General features: G+C 43.9%; 1 protein-coding gene and 1 non-coding gene across 2 annotated transcripts; one reads left to right on the top strand and one right to left on the bottom strand.

The window, feature by feature from the left end:
* Positions 1-247: 247 nt before the first annotated feature.
* LOC103177389 (ADP-ribosylation factor-like protein 3) lies at positions 248-10827 on the bottom strand. Its single transcript, XM_042340081.1, has 7 exons — positions 10810-10827; positions 10182-10190; positions 7049-7192; positions 4481-4597; positions 3265-3315; positions 2061-2246; positions 248-295 (listed from the first exon to the last, which is right to left on the bottom strand). The coding sequence occupies exons 1-7, from the start codon at positions 10825-10827 to the stop codon at positions 248-250; spliced, it is 573 nt and encodes a 190-aa protein (XP_042196015.1).
* Positions 10828-11481: 654 nt separating this feature from the next.
* On the top strand, positions 11482-11553 carry trnav-cac. Its single transcript has one exon. It is a non-coding gene; the product is annotated as a tRNA-Val (tRNA).
* The last annotated feature ends 462 nt before the right edge of the window (positions 11554-12015 follow it).

Raw genomic sequence — 12015 nt, 5'->3', positions numbered from 1 at the left:
GTGTTTCTGGGTCATTGGATGTCTTTGAGGGTTTGCGGGGGGAGGGGAGGCGAGGTCTGGGTAAGTTTGGGGGTCTGAGAGTGTGTTCACTGAATCTGGATGTGATTGTATTAGGGAGTCTGAGGTGTGTTTGATGGTACGGGGTGTGTTTGGGGTATGTTTGGGGGTATGGGGTGTGTTTGGTGGTATGGGGTGTGTTTGTTTGAAGTCCGGATGTGATTGGAGTCCAGGGATCGTGATCTCCAGCTTATTTCTTCTTGGATGCTATGTTGCTGCAGATCCAATTCATGCCATCCTGATAACACAGACACAGATATAGTCAGAGCCTCGTTACTCAGCCAAACCAAGCACACTAACCGAGCAGCAAACCCGGGGAGAGGGTAGCATGGGATAGTCAGACTGTTCTACGTTCACACTCACCCTTTGTGACATTTAAGCACTGTATCAAATTCAAGGTTTATTATTATTATTATTGTGAAAAGAATCAGGACTGCCACTATTAAGCAGGAATACAAAATAGTAGAAACAATTCCTTAATTACGGAATGAAATGTGCTTTGGAATATTGCAAGTTCTCCCTGATCTGTGGGGATAGGATGTAGCTCAGACATGGAGGAACTAAGTCACGTAGGCTGCCGACACTCACTCATCTCTAGTTTTGCTGTGGAACAGATACAGGTGGAGGGGCAGATGGAGCAGGACCCGACAGGAGCCAGCTGGCCACACTGCCACTCGTATAATGTTAGGATGTAAAATGCAATTTTTAGAATATATATAATTTTTTTATCAGACGGATGTCTGACACAAGAGTATCCAAACCAAGGTGAGAATTCCATGCATCGCACCTAACATGGAAATCTCATAGATAGATTGTTGGAACAGTCTCCCTGGAGGGACGCAGACTGCTTACCTAAATTAGAAAGTATTGGGCGCAGGTTGGCAAGATCCAAGGCTTGGGGACCCCAGAGTGTGCGTTGAGGTAACTGCTGAGGTCTAATCAGCTAAAACTGCATAGCTTACCATTGATGTCACTGTCTGGTTTCACCATGAGTGAATAGGAATAAAACTGCCCTCTCTCTGCATATATAAACTGCCGATTCTCTGTGATGGTAGACCGCCATCTGAACCGGTCAGTCAACAGGATGGATCAGCAGTTTAGCTCATCGGCAAGACTTGAGGAGCAAAGTTGTCACTTCTCACTTGGCTCCTGAAACTCTGCAGCTTAAAGCTCTAATTAGGTGGTGCTAACTGGAAAGACAGGAGAAGCTTACTAGTGTTCTGCTGTAATAATAATTAATAATTCTTGCATTTGATATAGGGCCTTTCATGTCAGGAGGATGGAAGTAAAAGAGTACTTCACTGCAAATTGTTGTGATTGTATATTTTGTCCCAGCTATGAAACAATGACCAATTTTATTTGGGGATTTCTTGCCAGGACTCCAGGAGAAATTTCCTTTACTTTTCAAAAAATGCCATGGGTTCTTTAATGAAGTCACCTGAATAGGCAGATTAGACCTCGGTTTTAACGTCTCATCTGAAGGACGGCACTTCTGACAATGCATCATATCCCAGGACTGTATTGGACTGTCAACTTAGACTAAGTGAGTTCAAATCCCGCAAGCAGCTATAAAATAAAACCCTGATTTAACATTTAATTTGAAGGATAGCACCTCCAGTAATGCAGCACTCCCCATCACTGTACAGTACTGGAGTGTAATCCTAGACTATGTTCATTAAAACAACAGTCACCTACAAAGCACACAGTCACTTCACTTTACAGTATATCCTGTGAAGCGCTTGGGGACATCCTCCCAATGTGAAAGGTGCAATAATATACTACACTAAATGTAAGGTTTATTTTTATTAACCCAGCAATACTGTTTAAGCTCCAGCAGTATCTCTGTCAAGCTTTGGTTCTTGCCACCTTGTACTTACACTTTTTGGGATCATGTTATCAGGATGTATTCCCTCTGGGGAGAAAATGCACACATCATACCAGATAAATGGCACAACTCTGGCACAAGTGAAGAATGGAAATGAGAGGGTTAACGAGCTCTTTACCTGCACCCCCTCTCCAGACAGTGCGGAGCAGGCCTGGATTTGCCAGACTCTGTCGCGGTATGTGTGTAGGTTCAGCCCCTCTGCAATATCTGCCGCAGGAGCTGCTGTGAGCAGGTCCTGCTTGTTGGCAAAGATGAGGACTGGCACTCCGATCAGCTTCTCCTCCTCTATCAGTTCAGCCAGCTCCTGAGAACCAAGAGGTAACAGTCCAGTCTCATCACTGCACACAAGGCTTTCACTTAAAGTAACTCATAAAATGACATGCATTACAACAACAGCTTGCATTTATATAGTGCCCTTCACGTGGGGTAGTGTCCCGGATTGCTTGTTTACATGGCTCTGAGATAATGCACACCCTCTTTCTCTCCCCCTACCCCCACCGAGATAGATATTTGATATAGCGACTTATCACGTCGTTGAGATGTCTCAAAGTGTTTTACATTAGCATTCAAAGTAAGTAAAACCAGATTGTATTACACTCCACTATTCTCCGAAATGTGCTGACAATCCAGGTTCCTCTCTGTTGCTGTGTATCTTGGCATTGTTTATGTGTGAGGCTTTATGGTGACTGTTGGCAGTGTAATCGACTGTGGGGGTCCAATACTACAGCACCAGAGAGGCCAACACCACAGGGCTCTAGACAGCACCACCAGAGGGACCAATACCACAGGGCTCTGTACAGCTCCACCAGAGAGACCAGCACCACACAGCTCTGTATATTAGTATCTCTCACAGCATCACTGCACAGCTGAGGAGATCTTTTCAGAATAATAACAAATAATCCTTGCATTTGATATAGCTCCTTATCACATCATTGAGACGTCTCAAAGGAAGCCAGTTGCGCAAAACAGTGTTCTACAAACAGTCATGGAGTGAATGACCAATTTTATTTGGGGAATTGTTGGCCAGGACACTGGGAGAAACTCCCTTCTCTTTTCGAATAGTGCAGTGGGATCTTTAATGTCCACCTGAACAGGCAGATGGGACCCCGGTTTAACATCTCATCTGAAGGACGGCACCTCTGACAATGCAACATACCCCCAACGCTGCAATGGAATGTCAACTTAGACTGTGTGATTCGAAGTCCCGATGTAGAATATGAACCCACGATCTTCTGACTCAGAGGCGAGAGTGCTACCACTCCGCCAGGCTAACACACACAAGTGGGAGATAAGGTTCTGTACGCTAATGGGAGCTCTTTTACCTGTCCTGTTTCTTCGAATCGCTTCTTGTCTGCGCTGTCTATGACATAAATCTGTGATGGAGCAGAAAAAAATTGAAAATTATGAGCGATTCATTTTTTTTAAGTAAATTTGTTTATTAGTGGGAATGTTTCTAATGGTGGGAAATATTCCCATTTCTGCCACCAGTGTCAGCGCACAGCACACAGTCACAAGGTGGGTCTGGATGAAGAGCCTCATCTGATCTCATCCCTTCAGAACACCCGTCCTGACACTCCTCCATCACTGCATCAAGCTGATTTTTAAAATGCGTCTCATGTCCACCTTTCCTGGTAACTGTTCCAATCATTGATTATCCTCCCCGTAAAGGAAAACTTCCTGCTTTCTGTCCTGAAATTGCCCTGGGCAACTCTAAACCTACATATTCTTGTTCTGCACTCTTGATATATTCTAAGATATTGATCTGGTTTACTTTCTCAATCCCATTTGAAATTTTGTACACCTCTATGAGGTGAGGCCACCTCTGAGCTTTCTTTTCCCAAGACTGAAGAGCCCTAGCTTGTCCAATTGATGCCCACAGCTCATTCCTCTAACATTGGGATCATCTTCTGCACTGCCTCTAGGGCCTAGGCAGCTCCCTGATGCCGTGGGTGACCAGAACTGCATGCAATATTCAAGGTGCGGTCTCACCAGAGTACTGAACAGCCTGAATACAATGTCTGAGAATTTAAACTCAATTGATTTATTAATACAGCCCAGCTTTGTTTATTGCTGCCTGTTTGCTTTGTTTAGTGCTGCCTCACTCTGTGTTCATATAGTGCGTGATGAATCAAAAATAATAAAATAAAATAATAATCCTTGCATTTGACATAGCACCTTATCACATATTCGAGACGTCTCAAAGCACTTCACAGAATATACTGTAAAGTGAATCAACTAACTCCCCTAGATCTCTTTTAGCTTCCCCCTTGTCAAATTCAATCCCATCTATGGAGTATTTGTGTTTCCTATCTTGGTTTGTATATATAATATGTTGCATTTTTCAGTATTAAACTTCATCTATCAGTTATCAGTTTGTGGTGTTTAACCTCTCAAGCTCTCTTTGGAGGACTTTTGCTGCCTCCTCTGATTCTAGAGCAACCTCTACCCCACCCCCCGAGAGATTTAGTGTCATTTAATGTCAGCTTATGAACAATCAGTTTCTTTAACAGAGATGCTATCAGATCAATGAGATGTCACCAGTAAATTTGTGCTCTCAAAGTAGTTCCTCCAATACTGGCGGATTTTCCTCTGCCCTCCAATGTCCCAGACGTTGAGTTTCAGACCATGGGCTTGAACACTTTTGATGTTGAAGCCCTGAAGGATAAAAAAGAAAGAATGGCATCTTAATGTAAACAGTCACCATAATGTAAGGTGGGCACCCAGGCCTGAAGGGCAATACAGAGGCATAGAGATCAGGGCATAGAGATCAGAGGAGACAATGTGTAATGCCTTTTCATCCCTTTCACACTGGGCTCCCTCTGCCTCCTCGTCCTCCTCGACCTATCGGCCGCATTCGATACGGTCGACCACTCTATCCTCCTCCACCGCTTGTCCTCCCACCTCAACCTTCAAGGCCCTGTCCTTGAGTGGTTTAGGTCCTACCTCTCCCACCGTCTTCACTTTGTTTCCACAAACGGCTTTTTCTCAGCCCCCGCACTGTCTCGTGCGGTGTCCCTCTGTCCCCGGTCCCCTCCTCTTCACCCTCTATATGCTCCCCCTGTGGTGACATCATCCGCAGACATGGGGTTAACTTCCACATGTATGCGGTTGACACACAACTCTACCTTTCCTCCTCTACCCTCAACTCCACGACCACCGATGTCCTGACAGCTGCCTGTCCGACATCGAGTCCTGGACGAGAGACAACTTTCTTCAGCTCAACGTGCGCAAAACTGAGGCCCTCCTGATTGGCTCACGTCAGCGCCTCCGCACCTCAGGCGCTGACACCATCAGCATCCAAGGCTGCACTCTCCACCTCTCAAAGCCGGTCAGGAACCTCGGTGTTCTGTTCGACCCTGAGCTGTCCTTTCTTCTCCACATCCGCACCACAACTGGCACCGCCTTCCACCAACTCCGGAACATCGCCAGACAATGGCACTACCTCACCCCTCACGCGGCTGAAACTCTGGTCCGCGCCTTTATCACCTCAAGGCTGGACTATGGGAACTCTCTCCTCATCGGCCTTCCCGGCACTTCCCTCCACACTGCAGGTCATTCAGAACTCTGCAGCTCGTGTACTGTCCCGCACCAGATACCGCGACCACATCACTCCCGCCCTCGCTCGCCTCCACTGGCTCCCCATCCCCCAGAGGATCGAATTCAAGATCCTCATCCTCACCTACAAGGCCATTCACAGCCTTGCTCCCTCCTACCTCTCCGACCTACTATCCCCTATCTACCTGCCCGTACCCTCCGTTCCTCTGGCTCTGGTCTGCTCCACATCCCCCGCCCCAACCGCCCTACCATCGGTGGCCGGGCCTTCAGCCTCTCAGCCCCGAGGCTCTGGAACTCTATCCCCCAGTGCCTTCGACGCTTCCTCCCTTTCCTCCTTCAAGGCCGGTCTCAAGACCTTTCTCTTTGACCGTGCCTTCAGCTCCCCTCTTGACTCTCTACCTCCTCCTCGCTCCCTCCCTTCCCTCCCCTCACCCTGACCATTTCCCCTTTGCTCGGGTCCCGACCCAACTGTCCAGCGCCTTGGGATGTCCTCCCAACGTGAAAGGCGCTCTATAAATGAAATCTTGTTGTTGTTGTTGTTGTCTTCAGTGTAGGAAAGATAAAATAGATAGAATGGTTGGATAAGATGGGGCTCTTCAGCCTTCAAAAGGGATGTTTCACAGAGAACCTCATAGAGGTATATAAAATATTAAATATCAGAGAGAGGGTAAACCCAAAACAATAATATTAGATAGACAAATCAGTCCTACTGATGTTATTGTTTTGGGTTTACCTTCTCTATGTAATTTAATATTTTATATATCTCTACGGGGTTCTCTGTGAGACATCCCTTTCATGTTGTGAATGTCTATTTTAGGACATACATCATAAAATATATCCTTATAAACAGAAGAGTCAGATTGAACAGATTACAAGAAAGCATGGTTGAGGCTAGGGCAATAATAATAATAATAATCCTTGCGTTTGATATAGCGCCTTATCACGTAGTTGAGACGTCTCAAAGTGTTTCACAGAATATATTGTAAAGTAGATCGACTGTATATTTTGTGGCCGAAATGTGGCAGCCAAGTGCATGCACCAGTGTCTCACAAGCAGTCGTGACCACATTATTTTTTTGTAAAAGGAATTATTATCTCCAGAAAGAGACTAACAACTGGTTTCCTACTTACTGCTAGGAAAATAGAGATGTGAGGAGTAAGGAAACTTGCCTAAGATTTCTCCCCCAACCCCCAGAATTGAACCTGGGTCCTCTTGAGTGATTTTCTACAGAGCTACACAAACGTAACTGCTAAGACAAAATACCAACCACAGGCTAAGTCAAGGCTATGTGAAATTTCAAGCCTCCTTTGGGCATGTACCCTTTGCCTTTGGTGCAGTAAAGCAGACTACTGGTAAGTATGAAGCTTCTCTGTAATGCACAGGTTTGACAGACAGAGTCAATTCCAATAGGTACCTGTCACTTCCTAACCAGCTCCTGTGCTTACCAAAGTGCCCACAATATTATTAAACTCATTCTATTCTATTTTTCCCTGTTTCTTTCATTCTCCCTCTTCCTCTTGTACTCTTTCTCTTCATCATCCTTTCTCTTACCTGGGTTGGTGTAATGGTGTTGATGTCTTCTGAGGCTAATTGTTTTAGCAGTGTCGTTTTCCCCGCATTATCTAGTCCAAGAAGGAGGATCCGCAACTCCTGCTCTTGAGAACCTTTCAATTTTTGTAGGACAGACAGCAAACCCTAGATAGATAGAGAGAGAGAGAGAGAGAGAGAGAGATAGATAGAGAGAGAGAGAGAATGAGGGAGAGCAAGAGTGAGGGTGAGAGGTTGAGAGTGAGTGAGTGAGAGAGAGACAAAGAGAGTGAGAGAATGAATCAGAGAGAGTATGAGAGAGAATAAAAGTGAGAGGATGAGAGAGACAGAGAGGGAAGCGAAAGGGACAGTTGAGAAATTGAGGCTCGAAGAGCAGAGCCTGTGCCTTCCTAAAGAGGTTACCATCACTCTGTGTGTGTGTGTGTAAGTGCTCGGCTCTGAGAAGGCCTCGGTCGAGGCCCAGGGAATATGAGATCCAGGCCATGTGGCTGGTCTGAAGTTGGTTAAGGTTTAGAGTGGGGGATTGCGAGTCACATGATGGTAAGACAGGTTGCAGGCACCAACCTTGAACCCAGTTGCCTGAACTCTTCCTTCGCGGTTACCTTATTGTGTTGCAGTTGTTGTTGTGGGTTCCTCCCTGGAGAAGTTAAACCCGTGTGTTGTTTTAGCTGAGAATCGCTGTGTGTGTTTATATCTATCTGGATCAAGGGGGTTCATGTTGTAGTATAATGAGATCTTTAATGCCCATCTTTAATGAACAGGCAGATAACACTGGTTTAAAGCCTCATCCAAAGGACAAGTCCAACAGTGCAGTGCTCCTTCAGCTCTGTATCGGAGTGTTAGTCTATAATAATAATAATAATCCTTACATTTGATATAGCACCTTTTATGACAGGAGAATGTCTCGAAGTGCTTCATAGGGAATATTGTATATTGTAAGGTGGACTGACTATTCTGTGAGTGAACACGACAGCCAATTTGGGCACAGCAATTTTCCACAAACAGCAATGAAGTGATTGATCAATTTCATTTGAGGGATTGTTGGCCAGAATGCAGAGAGAAACTCCCTTCTCTTTTTGAACAGAGCCATGGGATCCACCTGAACAAGGCAAACATCCCAGGACCTTAGTTTAAGATCTCATTTGGAGGACACTGCATCAAACAATATTGCACACCCCAGCACAACATTGTAGTGTCAGCATAAACTAGATTAGCTCCAAGTTCTAACAGAAAATCAGCCAGGAAGTCCCCCTTCTGATCACTTTCCAGCAACTGCTACTGAAACGGGTGTTTGTGGAGATGAGGAGAAATCAGGTTTTATTGCCCCATTACACTAATGGAATCTCTGTAGGCTTTCACTTGGACTGCTCAACAGACACCTGCTAATGCCTTGGTGCAGAGATCCAGCAAAAGCCAAAAATCTTCTGTAGAGAAAGTGGAAAGAAACCTGGAATTGTGTTAAATCAAAGTTGATCTTATTCTCTACAATACCATGACTGTTATTATCATTTCTGACCCGGCAATCTGCTACTTCCTCTCTGTTAGTCTTGGAACTCTGAGGTTGAGTTTGTGTGATCACATTTCAGGAGGTCAATAATAATAATAATCCTTGCATTTGATATAGTGCCTTATCACGTCTTCGAGATGTCCCACAGCCCTTTACAGACTAAAAAAAAATGTTATTCACAGAATAAAAAAGTAAAATGAATTGACCGATCAGAGAACAGCTCAGATACATCGCTGAAGACGTCCTTTATGTGTACCTTCTTGTTGGGTGTCGCCTTTCTTTGTTTACATTGCTGAAATAAACCTTTCATTTGATTAAAGGTCATCACCTGACCAGACAAATGATCTCAGAAAGGATTCAAAATGCTCCCTTGCCATAACTGAGGAGTTATTGAGAGAAGGGGGAAGAGCAGTCACTGGACACGTGATAAAGAATTCAGCGTATAAGGTAGTGAGCAAGAAACAAGGCCTCAGACAAACACATCACTGTTGGTCGTAGCAGTCTGGACAAGAGGTTAATTTTCTGTCTAACCAAAGCTGGAAACTGCCTAGCAAGATAGAGTTTTCCAGCCCAGCATTGAGATTATCCATGATTAAAGGCACTGGGCTAAACCACTGTTATCCCCAACAATAAGGAATGTGGGAACCTAATATGAAGTATCAGGAAATCTGTTAAATAATTTCTATTCAAACCCTGGCTTGTCTGAGATAGCTGGTCATAGCTGGGGTAGCAGTTAGAAGCTGATGCTATTCCAGTGCAGTGATGTGGGAGCACAGCATTTACAAGGCCCTGTCCTTCAGATAGACATTAAACCATCGTCTTGTCTACCTGCTCAGGTGGATGTTAAGGATCCCATGGCATTATTCAAAACAAGGAATTTCTCCCTGGTTCTAGCCAAGAATCATTCAGGTAAATTAATTGGCTGTTCATGGGCTCTTGCTGTGACAAATTGGCTGTTGCTTTGCCTACAAATGCACAGCCACTGCACATGGCATCAATTCCCCATGAGCAGTTTGAGATGTTTTGATATTCCAGGTAAAAATGCACGATTATTATTAAACAAGCACATTTTGTTTTCTCAAGAACACTGGACATTGTAGGCCCTGAGAACCAACAGTCCAGCCTCATCCACCTGGTGCAGGTTCTAGTTAATCAACCAAATGAATACAAGCCACGATCTATAACCATTGTCTGAGATATTGCACAAACTCTCCATTTGGGAAAATAATAATAATAATCCTTGCATTTGCTATAGTGACCTATCATGTCATTTGAGACGTCTCAAAGCGCTTCACAGAATATTCTGTGAAGTGAATTGACTGTATATTTTGTTATCTCCTATGCAGTGTGGAGTGACTTGAAAGAGGGCAAAACATTGCAAGCAGGAAACTCTCACCCTTAACTGGTAAACTGAACACAGGGCCATGAGCTAACAAAGTCCTTTGATAATTAACAGGAATGAAGTAGGGCCTGACGAATTATATTAGTGAATGCTTAACTCGCCGCGTCCTATCCTAGAAATGTGGCTCGAGGTTTCAGAAAGATTTAGCTCTTATATGAAAACCCTTTGCAACAAAGATCACATCTTGGAAAGAATACTTCAAAAGGAGGTTCCCTTGTAAAGCTTACACTTCCGTTCTGCAAATAGACGAAAGCGAACTTAAAAATCTGCTTTCCGTGAGCACCAATTGAACTGCTCGCAGAGCATCTAACTCACAGAAAAGGAATTCAATGCAAAAGCACCCGATCAATAAAATTCAAAATTTGAATAGAGAATAGTGGATCTCCACTTTCCAACACCAAATGGGAAGTCTAGTCTGGGTTTTTACATTTATATTCAATCCCACTTTTGTCTCCATACAGTTATAATCATCTGAAGCCCTGTAAACGCTTCTCTGCAGTGTGTTCCTGTGTGAGGTGAACACAATGCTGATAAATTAGAAATTGAACCTTTTTTTCTGTACCTAACTTTTGGACTTGTCACCTGAAACAGATGTGTGCGGAAAATAACAACAACTTGCATTTATATAGTGCCCTTCGGGCTGAGCTGCGTCTCAGAGCACTTGTAATAACAGAATATATAATAATAATAATATTACAACAGCATGACTGTGCTCAATGTTCTGGGTGTTTAAAAAGCCTCAAAATCAATTGCAATAAGCCGCCCAAGTCTAAACAACCCTCGCACGATGAGCTAATCTATTATTCTACAATTACTATCACCAATAAAGGAGTAGTCCCGTGAGTCTAAACTTACCTTGTGATCATCTCCCATTTTAGCACCTTCAGGGATCTCGCTACATTCTACAGGATGAAGGAGGTTGCGATACCACTAATTTCTGTGCCTTAATGTCCGGTTGCTGCACCCACGAACCAGCCTATCTGCAGAGAGGGAGAGAATTAAGGGATCTTAAATTAGCTGCATGTTTCTACATTTACCCAAGGGATTAAATTATGGGGATAATCCATCAGACAGCTGTCACACACAGTAAATCATGTTAACTTTCTAAGCCTACACTAATGGGTAAAGAAAGTTGGAAGATGAAGATGACAGACTGGCTATGAGGACTAAGGGACATTTACTTGGGGAGATAGAAAGCAAATCATTAAAAGTGCAGAACTGTCCCATTCTCTTATTGTTTTCCTTAATATTACTCCCCTACCTGAAATGTATGAAGTTGTGATTCATGATGATTTATAACAGAATTCCTTAATACGGAAACTAAGATTGCATCATCCAACTAGCGGAAACTCCACTCTGACCTCGAATCAATGCAATTTACATTTATATAGCACCTTTCACGTTGGGATGACTTCTCAAAGCACATGACAATGCTGACTGGGCTCCCAAATTGGGGTGGAATCTGAAGGAGAAAGATGACTGAAAGTCCAGTAGAAGAAGTACATCTAGTTTCTATACACAAAGTGGAGTCTTGTAGCTCAGTGGTTAGAGCACTCGCCTCACATGCGAGAGACCTGGGTTCGATTCCCAGCAGGGCGAAACTTTGGGCAAGTTTCCTTACTTCATGTGCCTCTGTTAACCTAGCAGTAATTAGGAACCTGGTTGTTAATCGATTGGCAGATCGCTTTTCCAGGGGTAATAATTCCTTAAAAAAAATAATATATTGGTTGCTCAATCCACGACAGTTTGTAGGACACTGCTATGCGCAATTGGCTGCCACGTTTTGCCCACAAAATATGCAGTCAATTCACTCTACAGCATATTCTGTGAAGCGCTCGAAGACGTGATAAGGCGCTATATCAAATGCAAGGATTATTATTATGAACGTTCTGTTGAAGGTTCTGAGGGTTTCCATGTTGATACACATCAATTGTAAGTTCTGGTTCTATAGGTCCTTTATCTGGAGGGACAATTTTACCTTTAGAACCACACACAGGATTGAATGCTGCACATATCATGCTTTCAGACAGTAACCCGGATACACCAAGACAGTAGAATAAG

Source organism: Callorhinchus milii, unplaced genomic scaffold (assembly GCF_018977255.1).
Source record: "Callorhinchus milii isolate IMCB2004 unplaced genomic scaffold, IMCB_Cmil_1.0 Scaffold13, whole genome shotgun sequence".
In the NCBI taxonomy this organism is placed as follows: domain Eukaryota; kingdom Metazoa; phylum Chordata; class Chondrichthyes; order Chimaeriformes; family Callorhinchidae; genus Callorhinchus; species Callorhinchus milii.
The sequence above is the reverse complement of the archived record's forward strand: the minus strand, read 5'-3'. Positions and strand labels throughout refer to the sequence as shown.

Bases quoted from the DNA above. Each gene is read 5' to 3' on its own strand.
- LOC103177389 (XM_042340081.1), bottom strand. The intron at 3,316-4,480 runs GTGACATCTCAT...GCTCCATCACAG, and splicing joins TTGAGAGCACAAATTTACTG to ATTTATGTCATAGACAGCGC. The intron at 2,247-3,264 runs GTAAAAGAGCTC...CTTGGTTCTCAG, and splicing joins GATTCGAAGAAACAGGACAG to GAGCTGGCTGAACTGATAGA.